Here is a 14123-nt window from a genome sequence, read left to right on the forward strand (position 1 = left end):
ATTTAGTCTGCCTTGAACCTCTTTAAAAAGACTTTAACATGTACTTAGTTTGGAATTAACCAGCAATTTTTAAATCAGTTAATTAATTAATCTAGTATTAAGAAGCTATCATCAGAAAGAAAAACATATCTGGTTCACTTTAGGAAAAGAAATTTAAAATCTTTACTTACTCTGGCCTATATGCGACTCCTTACCATGACTCTTAACTGCTTACTGATATGGCTCAGCAAACCCTCCAACTCATAGGGGCAAGGGCACAACACTCCCCGCCATCAAGGACATCTTCAAGAGGCGGTGCCTCAAGAAGGCAGCATCCATCATTAAGGACCCTCACCACCCGGGACATGCCATCTTCTCGTTACTACCACAGGGGAGGAGGTACAGGAGCCTGAAGACCCACACTCAACATTACAGGTCCAGCTTCTTCCCCTCCGCCATCAAATTTCTGAACGGTCCATGAACCCATGAACACTACCTCATTATTCCTCTTTTGCACTATTTATTTATTTTTGTAACTTATAGTAATTTTTATGTCTTTATGTCTTGCACTGTACTGCTGCTGCAAAACAACAAATTTCATGTCATATGCCAGTGATAATAAACCTGATTCTGAATTAGGTAGGGGCAACTGAAGTAGTAAATAACGGAAGGAGACGACTTTTCTTCTTCTGGTCTAATTCACCAATGATATTCAAAATATGGCTTTGGGTGAAGAGGGTGGCAGACATGGGCTTATCCGGCAGGAATAGACCTAAAGTCGTTTTAAGTGGCATTAAATTGGCAAAGCCATTTAGACCATTACCATGTCCTGAGCTACAGGAGGAATGCAGTACCAAGAGAACAGAAGGACAGAACAAATAAATATCAAGAAATTCTTCATTAAACACCAAATGCGAGTTTACAACATATACACTTCTAATTACATTTTACAAATGCAATGCAACATATATTAAAGAGCTTTCCAAATGTAAAAGCAAGTAGGCTTATCCATCAATATGCCAATTTTGTTACTATTGGTGCAAGGCTTGGAATGAAGTTAAAATGTAACTTGCGTGAACAATGCAAGAGCCAGGTAGTAACTCAGATTGAAATATGACCCATAGATATGATTAATGTGCCTTTTTGTCTCTGCAGACATAGAGGTTTCGGTATGGTTTAGCTAAAAAAATTGGATCACTATGCTAATAAATGTTCTTTTTGGAAAATGAAATGTGGCAAAATAATAGCACAGTCATTTGCAAAATATGCAGCTTCTAGAGTCAAAATTGCAACTGGGAAGATTACAGTCCAAACACATGGTGCTCTGAAATGAAATTGCTCCATCCCAAACCGTGGTGTGCAGGCTCCTGGAAGCAATGGGAGAAATTGGGTGATAACAAATTTGTAGGTTTGTTAATGGTTGGGGGGTGGTGTAGAGGAGGGGGAGGGTGGTGGTGTGTGGTGAGCATGTGAGGAGTTGGCAGTGTTGTTGACATTAGTGAAAGGATTTTGCAAGATGATCAGGCAGGTTTTTGGGAGGGGTCGGGCACAAACAATAACAATTAGCATTTGAAGGGTTAAAATGTGAAACAAAAACTGGTAAGGGCAAGGACATCTGGTAAATGTGGAAGTTTTGAGACCTCTGCACCACTTCATTGGCTGTGTTACCCCTGTTAAAATAACAGAGGAAGAAATTTGCTCAGGGTGTAGGGAGTATTTCCTCGACCTTTATCCCAATGGAAAACCTAATACCTTAACATGAATTTCAGGAAAATAAAGCAAAAGAACATTTTATTGAGTCTGTCCTATTCACTTTGTCTCAGGAATGGTGGGGTTTTCCTGGGGTTTTAGTGTTGGGAGTAGCCTATGCATGCATGTAAAGGAGACAGAAGGTTAAACCAGGCTTTCCACCTCATTTTCCCTCTTACTGACTGCCTCATTAGAGAGGCACTCAAAGGAACTACCTTCTGCTCAATTGTGATGTGGTTTGCTGGTACAAATCATTTAAAATTAGCATTACTTCTGCAAATAAATCCTTATTCATTGCAATTTACCTTAGTGCAACTTGAGTCTCCAACATATTTCGCTCTACTTTCTAAACTTTGCACTCAAAGTAGGGTCTTTCAACAAAATTGGTCATAACTTTAGAATGAATGAATCAACCTTGATAGTTTCTGCTAATTGTACTTGCAGGCCTTTGAATATGCCCCCAAAATTAGCAGATTCTTTCAATTGCAAAGGTACCAATTCACATAATTTAGAAGTCTTTGAATGCCATTTTTACTTTAATTTACCAAAAAACGAACTAACATGCCTAATTCCAACTAAAAAAATACTTTTTTAAAGATGTTGAGTAATTTATTATCAGATTACTCATGAGTGATGGTTTAACTTGGTGATGTTAAAGCACTTATTTTTTTAATATAATTTTTTGCAGTTTTATCAAAAGCACATGAAGGTAGTCCTTCTAATTATATGAAAGAAATTCTTAAAATGACTTTTTAATAAAGATTGCATTTTAAAAGGTTGCTAGTTCAAAACAGATTTTGCATTTGGCTAAATACAAAAACCCAAGGGAAGAACCCTTCTTCAATGGGCACCGTGAGCAATGGAAATTATGAAAATGGAAACCCCGTGGCTCCTTCTATTGGCTGAAGTAAGGAGCCAGTGATCCTTAGTTAAAACCCTACTCCTCCCATAGAATAAGGGCCTCAGGCCCTTCTGGTTGCTGATCTCCTGAAGTGGTGGAAACTCCTGGTGTTGGTGGATCCTCCAATGTTTGGGCTGATGCTGGGATGGTCCTGGGCCACAGTTCACAACGGAACATAGCAGAGCTCCCAGGTAAGTACTGTTGATGTTTTACATCAGATTGGAGGGAAACAGGGAAATTGGCACTGATATATCCAGCAACAAATTCTGGGATTCAGTCTTTTTGAAATGGTAATCGAAATTCTGAAAGAATCTGCCAGATTAGTTGAGCAATCACTGCTTGAACTGAAAAAATAGATGGGGAGGAATACAGCTTGGCTTCCATTGTTAGTGTGAGTTTTGTTATCATCCACTATTCATATTCCAATAGAACCAAATTTAAGGAGTGAGTCCAAATGGCAGTCAAGATTGTACAATTGGTTAACACCAGTGACCAGAAATCAATTTCTCCCCTCTAGAATTTTTTAACCTTGTCTTTTAGCAGTTTATCTTTTAATATACATGGGCCATACTTCAGATCCATGGTTTCACTTTAAAGAAGGGCAACATTAAAACTGGAAAATGATTCATTAAGTTCTATTGCAAGCTGTCGTTGTTGTACCTTCCACAGCCGTCGCACCATGTATTTCTGAAGAAGGATCTGGGACTTGAGACGAACCTTACATTGTTTAGCTTTCTCTGCAATGTTATTTAGCCAGGGTTGTTTGAGACACTGGGCAGCACTTATTCTTGCACTACAAGACAAAGGAAAAGGAATATCATTTTTCAGTTTATTGAGGTTGTGAATATTTTACTGATTGTTAATGACATTTACAAACGTACAGTTACAGCAAAAATAAAAGTAACAATCACACATACAAACTATACTCTCATGCATCAAATTACTGTGAGGCCTCTTTGGTGATTTATAGCGTTCTAATCAGAGCATGAAATTTAAGCACAAGAACTATGTGCATTAAGTACATGCACAACTGGCATCCCCAAGCATGATCAGAAAGTCAACTAGTGTGCTCTAGCCGCAGAAGAAAATGCCTTTTTATATTCATACTTCAGACCAAAAGCCTCAGCAAAGACTTTGGCTTGAATATTATTGTGATCCATAAGGCATCAGAATTAAATGGGTAGGAGAGACAAACTGAGAAGACACTATCGTTGCATGTTTGCAGTATCCCTGGAGCTTATTTCTCACTTTTCTACCAAAACTATAATGATAGCTAAAATAAATATTAATAATTTTAGTTTCTGTTGCACTTCCAGTGAAATTGCAGCAGTTGGGGACAAGAAATAATTCCCAGGATATTCTTAGTCTAAGACTCAAATTATACGAAGTCAAAAATGTTGCAATACTTTTCTGATTCAGGGAGATTCAGTATTCCAGTCCATTTACATATGGTTCATGTGTTGAAGAGAATTATAGAAATATGCAGCACAAACATGGCTTTTCAGTGAGCTCTTTGGAAAAGCAATCTGTTAATTCCATTCTGTTGCCGTCTTTATCAATGTTCTCTTACTGAGCATTTATCCATTCCCTTCTTGAAGATTCTTGCCATATCTGCTTTCACTGCCCTTTCAAATTTGCTTCACCAAAGTATTTTCCAGTTTTCAAACAACACTGAAAATCTGGATATCCACCAACCTAGAAAATCTAACCACAAAAGCCCTTCACAAAAGTGTTCCTAACTTTATGGGAATTCCTACATTTAGTGGAAAAACTGACACAGGCTGATATATGACTGAAAGTGGAAGACCCTTATAACATACGGGGCTTTATGCTGCTCTTTGAGTTTTCTATTTGAGCTTCTGCTGAGATTTTCCAAGTATGATTTTCCCACACAGCTCAGAAACCGTGCCCAATACTTACGCATCTGAGTAAGTAGCCTAAGAATGGTAATACAGAACAAATGGAAAATGGAGAAAATGCAAGAGACAGAGAGAAGACAGAGACTCAAACATTATTTTAAGAGGAAGTATCAAAAAAGAGTGAGGGAGAGAAAGAGAGAGAAAACAAACATCAACTGGCAAAAAGGCAGAGTATCCAAACTATGTGGCTATCAGAAAATATTATGTCATAAAAGAAAATATTTCATGACGATCCACCATACCAAACCTGCGCCCATCTCTAAACCTCTATCTGCAGAGTGTAACCACTAGGATGACTTGTATGGGGCAATTATTGTATTTTGCTTCTCTGTTCAGAAGTAACAAATGCAAAGCTTTTGAAAATCCTCCAGAGAAAATGCAATGGCTGAGAGGATAAGAAAAAGAAATAGTAGATGAAAAAAACAGAAAAACAAATGAAACTATGTAAGCATATAAGGACATTTCGCACAATTAACCACGTCATTTTCAGAATTCTAAACAATGCTTAAAGAGTCTCAGCCATTGCTTTCTGGAATGCTACAATCAAGATCCTAAAAGGCAAAGACTGCTTTGCAAACTTGTTCCACAACTGTAAATCAACGCTATTTATGTAGCAAATTTTTCAGTCTGTAATTTGACTAAGTCTTCAAAAACGTGAAGTGAACCAGAACTGCAGTTATCAATTTTCATTGGATCTATCACGACACTAGGGAGTTTATGGACAGCCTTAATTCAGACACAAACAACTAACATCTTAAGATCAGTTCCAATCCCCAACCCCGGCCCCCAGCCAGACCTGGTTGCTATGATATAATTACATTGCAACAGGGGATTAAGTGTTTCATGTGTAGCTTGTTGATACTTTAATTTTCTGTTAAAATAAACCAACTTCCAGGAGCAAACTTGTTCTCTGACATGGGAATATTGGAGCATAGGGACTTATACTTGCTGAGTCTATTCCCCTACACACTGAGAACATGGCAGATCTCTAATCAAATCCCTTGACTTACATTTTCTTAATATATCTGCCAGCAATAACCTATTAATCAGAGGTCTAAGATGATTAATTGAGGTAATATCTACTGTTTTTGAGGGACAGAGTTTCAGGCTGCTCTTATCCATTATATATTAAAGTGTTTCTTCTGGCCTGATTGTCCTTGTTCTAAGTTTGAACTGCCATCAGTTGAAGAAGTTTTGCTCTACCTACGCTATCAATTCTTTTCAGAATTCTAAAAATGACAATTAAATCATTCCCAACACTTTAATGTTCCAAACCTAGATTTTGTCATTTCTCATCATAATCTAACCCATGGGGTCTGAGAAACATTCTGATAACTCTGCCCTGTATTCCTTCCAGGCCAATATATCCTCTCCATTGTGTTGGTACAGTACATTGAGGGTGTTGCATAGTTGGATAGAACTTTACCCACCATGTCCCCTTCTCCATAATCGCTTCAGTTTTCTATATGAAGTCCTCTAGTTATAAAGTCTAACCATCTTTTTAAATTTTATTTTATTCTAACCACAGTATTTTATGGAAAGGCACGCATGAAGTTTTAAATCTCCATGGACCTCCATTGTTCCCAGCCTTACAACGATTTAAAAAAAATATTCAGGTCCATCTTTTATTGCATTCAAAATCAATATCCCAAAATTAGTTGCTTTTAAATCCATCTGCCGCAGTTTATCCTCATCACTTAATTTTTCAGTGTCTATTTGTAATTTGTATTCCTATCTACACTGCATACTCAACCTAACCGATACTGTGTCATCACAAATTTGGATATCTGGTTCTTTGTTACATTATTGTAATCATTAATATCTATATACAGAATAGCCGAGACACCAGTTCTTTTCCGGTTGTGACACCACTAATCAGTTCATTGTAAATTGAATACAAATCAATTACCTTAACTCTCTGTCTGCTACCACTAAACTATTCTCCTTATCAGGTCAATTATTTTCAATTCCATAAACTTTAATTTTAAGTTGGTTTCTCATGTGAAACCTTATTGAAGTCCATATAAACTACATCCATTGATATTGCTGCGTTTACTTATTGTTTTTGTTATTTTCTCAAAAATTCAATTATATTATTAAGACATGACTGACCTTTAAAAATCCATGTTCACTCTCATCAGCTCAAACTTCCCTGAATACTCAGTCATTATGTCCCTATTTATAGAATTCAACAACTTCTCCACAACAGATGTTAGACTAACACGTCTATAATCTCCATGGCTGCTTTCCTGTTACCCTGCCAATCTGTGGAAACCTGTCGAAAAAGGTTAAGAGACCTTTATACTCAATAGTCTCTGTGGATTCCAGAAAACCTATACTTCCAGGTTTCCTATTTGAAAATTCTTCTCTCTGCTCTCTTCCTGCCTTGAGCAAATATCCAGGCCTCCATGTCAGGATTCAGGCAGCAAATAGATCTCATAAATCTTGGTCTAACTTACTGAGAGTCCAAACTTTGGAAACCCACTGCTGCCATTCCAATGGCTGCCATTCTAACATTCACAAATGAGCTAGAAAAGAGCTCAGGGTCACAGGGAAGATCAGAAAGCCTAAAGAAACATGAGGGGAGAGTCTTAAAGACACCTTACCTTGGAATATTTTCACTTAAAAAAGTTCTGGGCCACATTCATCACAAATCAATAGATTTTTTTTTGGTTATGAGAATCAAGAGATATGGAAGGAAAGTGACAGGATGGTAAAAGATCACCAGTGATCTCATTGAATGGAGAAACAGGTGCAATTCAATGAGATAAATAACATGCATTATTCTACAATGTCACTGTTAAATACGCTCTCCATGTGGTAATCAAATGATTGAAATATTTGTCATTCATATCTTAATGCAGATTATACCTGGTACAATATAGCAGCTACTGATAAAGTAATATTTAAAACACGCTCCACCAATTTCAATATTCCTGAATTATGGACAGAAATTAATTTGTAATGTGATTTCCGTTTTTCTTTCCAGGTTTGCATATTACCTATTGAACCTAATGCTGTTTTCATCCAAAAGCTGATTTTCTTAATATTGCTTTGTTGAAAATAAAGGCACAGAGAGTACCTTTATGCTCTTTCCATTTCCTGGTGTGGTGGTGAATTAGGAAGGGCTGATTCACCAGTACCATTGTTGTGTTAACACCAACAATGAATTCCAGTCCTACTAGTAATGCACTTGAATGTAATTCATTTCAACATGTGGTGAATTCGCAAATGTTAGAAATGGGTTTCAATTGTTTGCCAATAAAGAGAGTGCAATTTTGAAATTGGTTCATGATTATCCCAGCATTGGAGCAGACGAGCCCAAAGTGTAACCAATATTGAACTTTGGATTCACTGACACAGCATTGGTGAGCTTCAAACAACACATAAGCAGCTCACAGCAAATTAGATTTGAATTTGAGGCCTTTACATTACTGGCAGTGGGTCTTAGATCTGGAACATGCACAAAGGCAATTAGAAGGGGGATTGGCAGTGATCTTCAGACCCTTGATCTTCTCTTGATCCTCTGAATCCACACTCTAGCAAGTACTTATTTAAAACATACTTTTTTGTTGAAAGCCTGCAGAGATCTCTTCAACAACACCAATAAGGCAATGAATGGACATTGTTCTTCTGAATGGAGTCAGCACAAAACTTATATCATTCAAGGCAGCCCAATTTCTGGAAGTGGGCCTGAAATGTGATGCCAGTCCTCTTACAGATGCAAATGCCCTCGTCCCTGATTCAAGCTGTGCTTTGGTTGCACCTGTTCCCGCCTTTGCCCATGTTTCTAAGAGCTGTCATTAAATGAAATACTGCTGAACACCATGAATTATAATCTCCTTTAATGATGTCAGGTCAATCCACTGATGTCACAAATTCTGCAGCGAGAGTTTGAGCTGACAGGGTTGATAAGGTTCCTCTCTTATAGGAGATAGGTGAGATACCCCACCTAGTGGTATGGCTAATGATAAACAAACTATAAACTAAATGTTGAAGTAAATTGCAATGGATTTCACCACTGGGGTAAGGGAATGGGAGGGAAGTTAGATTGTAAATGGAATATGTATTTTTTTCTTGGAACAGAAATGACAGTTGTTTGCAAATAGCAGTTCAGATTCACAACCAAAGAAACAATCTCATGTTAATTTAAGATTAATGAAGTTCTGAAATTAACATGCAAAATATGCACACCATAAAGCAAACCATAGTCTGTTGAGGGATGCAGCCAGAGCAATCAGCAGCTTAAATTATACTGTGTGCCCATTCATAAGCCTTTTCTATATCATGCAAGTAGCAATAGTGTAAAAATTATAGCAAGCCACAATATAAGTGAAGCTCTATGTCATCTTTAGATCATTGAGATCTTACTTACAAAAAGTAGAAATCACAATTCTTAGTGTGATTTAAAGAATGTTCGCATTGAAGTAACTTTATTTAATGGTTAAAAACTAGAATTTAAAAAGAAAATTCTGCACCTACACTTAAAATATTCAAACTAGTGCAATAGGCATTTTTCTACAGCACAGGACCCTTTCATGTTAAAGGTCAAACATGATGATTGTAATTTTGTAAACATGTAGATGACCTGTAATATGAAGCAGAGTAAAACCTGCTCTGTTGAAAGATGGAAACAGCAGCAATAATGTATCATTTATAACATGTCGAGCTGCATGCGGGTATCAAGCAACTAATGGTCCTTGACAGTAATATTAGACTGTTTTTGCTACTTTATTTATGAGCGTCATGAATGACATCCTCAGCTATCACTCATGCCACATTGCCATGCATTCAGTACAGGACGGAAAGGGCCAAAGTGTCAAAAGTGACATGACTTTGTTTATATTAATAAAACAATGTTGAACATATATTCTTATGCACTGAGGCCCACATTCATGAAATACAGAAATTAATTAACAGTACTTCTGTATTTGCATAAATGTTTATCACTCATGTACACCAGTATGACCTTTAAAGTATAAGAGCGTGAGCAGCATGACAAAGCCAATATACAGGTATACTGCTTTCATATCACTTATAAACAAGACAGGGACCTTGTAACCAAGCTTGTGGTGAAGGTTTTGGTCTGACAACCAGGGGTGTTTAAGGGCCTCATTTGCACTTATCCTCCAGCTAAAGGAAAATAAAAGTAAGATGACAGCAGTTGATACACAGTAGATATTGATGGTATAACAGAGCTACAACATTTGTGCAAATTTGACATCACTGGAGTTGTTATAGGTGCAATATACTTAAAATTCTGCCAGAATATTAGACAATTCTTCTATATGTTCAAAATTAATGAAATATCATGCTTTAATCCTTTAAACACAAATTAATCCTGAAACCAAATTTACATTGGAACAGTAACACATTTTTAACCATATGAGGTTCCAGCTTAGAAATATTTAATACTAATCCAGTGAACGTGATAGTAATTATCTCCTCCTAATTATACTCTCTTCTGACTGCTCAGCAGCAATGAGACAGCAAAAGGCATTCAGTCCATTGTCGTTGATTCTGAACCAGCCTGGCAGCTTTAATTAACCCTTGCAATGACAAGTCATTCTTGACATTGTCTGTCCAGAGCTTTTTGTTCTCCTTCACCTTCTGGTTCATGTATTTTTATATGGTGGACCCTGAAAGCTATTCTACCTGTTTCCATTACTACTCATAATATTGCAATTGTCTTTCTTGCTTCTCCTTTATGCATCTGTTTTACAAACCTTTACGTCATAACATCGTTCTTGAGTCTTTGCATCTTGGTACAGCTGGCACTTCTCGTAACTAACTCATTGCTGCTAACACCTTTCCACATGTTCCTGTACTCAGCTTTATTTAACGATATGGTGGTAAACATCGATTTGTTTTTTTTTCCCTATGATATCGTTAGTCAGACTGATGAACAATTAAGACAATTAACTGTGATTACATACATGATTAAAAATCAATCACATGTTTAAGCAATAATAGAATACCAACATTTTTGAATAGTCTAAGATAAACTGCTTCGCTTTTTGTTTTTAATAGTCCATTAGAAAATGCTTTGTGTTTTAACATCTAACGCTATAATTAAAATTTTGCACCATTTTCAAATCTTCCTGTGGGCTTGTCTCTAACCCCCATCAGTCATATAACTATCAGATGTCAAAATTCCTCTAATTCCAGCTTCTTGTGCACCCTTACTTTTCTTTACACCGCCACTGATGACTGACCATGCGCCCCATAGTCAAATAGCAATTCTGAAGCTTACGCAATCAGAATAAGTTTTTTTTTGGAGGTGTAACTGCAGGGAACCAGGTAAACAGGTCTGTCTGGTTCGAGTTTGACTACACCTCACTCTCTAATTGCCCAGCCCAACAGGAATGTATCTGAGTCAGTTTCAGAGAGGGGTGGGAAGGGGGAAAGAAAGGCTATAGAAGGAAAAATGAGATGAGGAGTGACGGGGTGAAAGGGGAGAAAGGTAGGGAGAAGGAATGAGAGACTAAAAGAGGGAGAGAAGGAGAAAGAGGGAGAGAAGGAGAAAGAGGGAGAGAAGGAGAAAGAAAGAGAGGATGAGAAAAAGTGAAAGGGGAAGGAGGAGGGAGACAAGGTGGTGTCAATCATTCCTTTAAATATCACTAGCATGATGGTCCTTCCTGCTGCTGAACATGTTCATTCATGCTTCATTCAGAAAAGGCATGAGATGAACTGTTGAACAATGATATTGCTGGTTTTATCTAGCATTCCAATTAATGCCTTGTTCTGCATACATTGTACAGTTCCAACGGGTGTTGCCAAAGCAGCTGTTAACACAATTAATAATTGTATGTCTGGTGCTAACTTGCCCTGAAAATGTGCAACTGGACATTAGCTGCAATTTTGGAACTGAAATGCCAGCTGCAATCCATAAAAAACATGTGCCAGGGATCTGAATTTTTCAACTATAAGGTTCCATAATTTTTTTAAACTTGTTATCTCAGACAGTCGATGTATTTATCTAAAGCTGACCTAGAATCATCCTGTTTTTGTGCAACATCTCTGGGACACATTTTTATATTCTCATTTGTAAAAAATTTTCTGTGTAATCAGTGATTGGTCTGTAATTCACTTTTGTCTCCATTTCAAAGTTTTCCTCCATTTCCCCACTCTTCTAGCACTTGCACAGATCCTCTGCATCAACTTTGAGGTGTGATTCTTACAGCAAAGACCACCTCTGCAGTTATATTATCTATGTTAGGAGCCTCATTCCTATGTAATCACTTAATAAGAACTTCACTTTGTCTTCCAAGAAATCCAGCAAGCACTTTCATCCATGATTATCAATCAGTTTCTTTAGAGGTGATATACATAGATTATTTATACATTATAGAAATCTTCAAGATATTCCTTCGACACTTGTCCATTGCCTGTTTGTCCTCAACTATCTGAGGATTATTAAGTTTGTGAGTTTTGTGTACTACTCTCCTCTGCAGCCTTCATTCTCCATGTCCTTTGGCGTAATCTTCTGCTTGTTTTGCACTGGTCATTTATCTAATTATCTTGTCTTTCTGAGCATTAATCTTTCAAGTTTGTTTTATTTCGTCCTCACATTAAAGTCTGCTTCAATGCTTAACTTAAATTTCTGAATTTTCCATCCACTTCTAGAGCTTTTTCCATTTATTTGGTGTCCCAGTGAAAAATACATTGCAGTTAAACACATTGCAGAGTACAATTTCCAAAGAACACCAGTTGTCAATACTGTAAAAACTAACAGATGATTGTAAGATGCAATAAGAGAAATTAACTGATAAATGAGTATCACCTACCTCTTTTCTTTGATGAGGAGTTTTGATATGAATTCTTTGGCATCTTCAGAGACATTTTCAAATTCTGCATCATCCAAGTCCCACTTACAGGCAAGAATGTTATTTAGGGTTTCATTGTCATCTTCGCCGAGGAATGGAGAAAGTCCACTAAGCCTTTTAATGAAAACAAAGAAATATGGAATAAACATCAACCAATAAGTGGTGGGAAAATGCTGGTCAGTGCAAACAGAATAAAATGTTTTGGATTCAGTTTTTTAAAGAAATATATACATGTTCGGCAGTAATGATTTTCACCAAGAAAGGAAGACAAAAATAAAAAGAGAGAAAATAAAAATAAACTAATCATTAATCTAATCTATAAAATTATAAAATGTTTGCAGCAAGAAAAGAATAAGAACAGAGGCAGTAATGGAAGAAATATCATTGTTATAATCCCACATTAAGGTCACTAATGGACATGTATGTTTTTGACCAGAAGTCCATAAAAGGAACAGGAGTAGGCTATTTGGCCCCATGAGCCTGCTCCATCATTCATAAAATCCCAGCCAATGCAACTTTCCTCAAATCCATTTTCCTGCCTTATTCCCAGAATCCTTGATTCTATTACTGATTGAAAATCAGTCTTTACCATGCTTAAATATCAACTTGCCCCACAAGATATTGATAGGTTAATTGGTGACTATAAATTACCCCTGATGTAGATGGCTGGTGAGAGAATGAAGAGGCTGTTAATGGGTATGTGTAAGAGAATATGTTTCAGGGAAATAGGTGGGGGAGTGGAATTGATAGGATTAGCATAGGCTGAATAACCTCCTTCCATGTCATAAGGAGATATCAAATAAGGAAATGTGAACAATAACATATGAAGACTACAGAAAGGGAGATGATATGACTACTTGTTTTATAGTAAAATCAGAAAGATAATTGTAAAGGATCAATTACTTCATAAATAACAAATTGGGATCGGGGAAGTGGTTGTTCTTCCTCTTTGAGTTCCACTCTTGCCATTGTGAAGAAAGTATTTGACTATATGCTATATAAACTGTAAACAAGTGCTTGGAGGACCTATTGCTTCAAGATGGGGCCTGGGCTAAAGGGCAAAACCATAAACTAATAAATCCCAAAAGGAAAGGCATAAAAGGATAAAAATGTTACTGATAGCTCTGCGTTAGTTCAATGGTAGTTGCACCAGCGCCTCTACTTCCTCAGGAGGATAAAGAAACTTGGTTTGTCCCCTTTGACTCTCGCCAACTTTTACTGATGCACCATAGAAAGCATCCTATCAGGATGTAGCACGGCTTGGTATGGCAACTGCTCTGCCCAGGACCGCAAGAAGCTGCAGAGAGTTGTGGACACAGCCCAGCGCATCACGGACACCAGCCTCCCCTCCTTGGACTCTGTCTTTACCTCTTGTTGTCTTGGTGAAGCAGCCAGCATAATCAAAGACCCCACCCACCCAGGACATTCTCTCTTCTCTCCTCTTCCATTGGGTAGAAGATACAGGTGCCTGAGGGCACGTACCACCAGTCTTAAGGACAGCTTCTACCCCACTGTGATAAGACTATTGAACGGTTCCTTTATACAATGAGACGGACTATGACCTCACATCACTTGTTGTGACCTTGCACCTTATTGCACTGTACTTTCTCTGTAGCTGTGACACTTTACTCTGTACTGTTACTGTTTTCACCTGTACTACATCAACGCACTTTGTACTAACTCAATGTAACTGCACTGTGTAATTAATTGACCTGTACGATCGGTTTGTAAGACAAGCTTTTCACTGTA

The 14123-nt window shown here is 37.4% G+C and overlaps 1 protein-coding gene across 1 annotated transcript in view; it reads right to left on the reverse strand.

The window, feature by feature from the left end:
* Nucleotides 1–14123, reverse strand: part of mylk4b (myosin light chain kinase family, member 4b) — a 132527-nt gene that overhangs the window by 1152 nt on the left and 117252 nt on the right. Inside the window, exons 12-13 of the mRNA XM_052016963.1 lie at nt 12336–12488; nt 3290–3422 (exon numbers count right to left, since the gene is read on the reverse strand). Coding sequence (XP_051872923.1) covers nt 3290–3422; nt 12336–12488 — 286 coding nt within the window. The remainder of the gene's footprint in view (nt 1–3289; nt 3423–12335; nt 12489–14123) is intronic.

Source organism: Pristis pectinata, chromosome 5, assembly GCF_009764475.1.
Source record: "Pristis pectinata isolate sPriPec2 chromosome 5, sPriPec2.1.pri, whole genome shotgun sequence".
NCBI classification, from domain to species: domain Eukaryota; kingdom Metazoa; phylum Chordata; class Chondrichthyes; order Rhinopristiformes; family Pristidae; genus Pristis; species Pristis pectinata.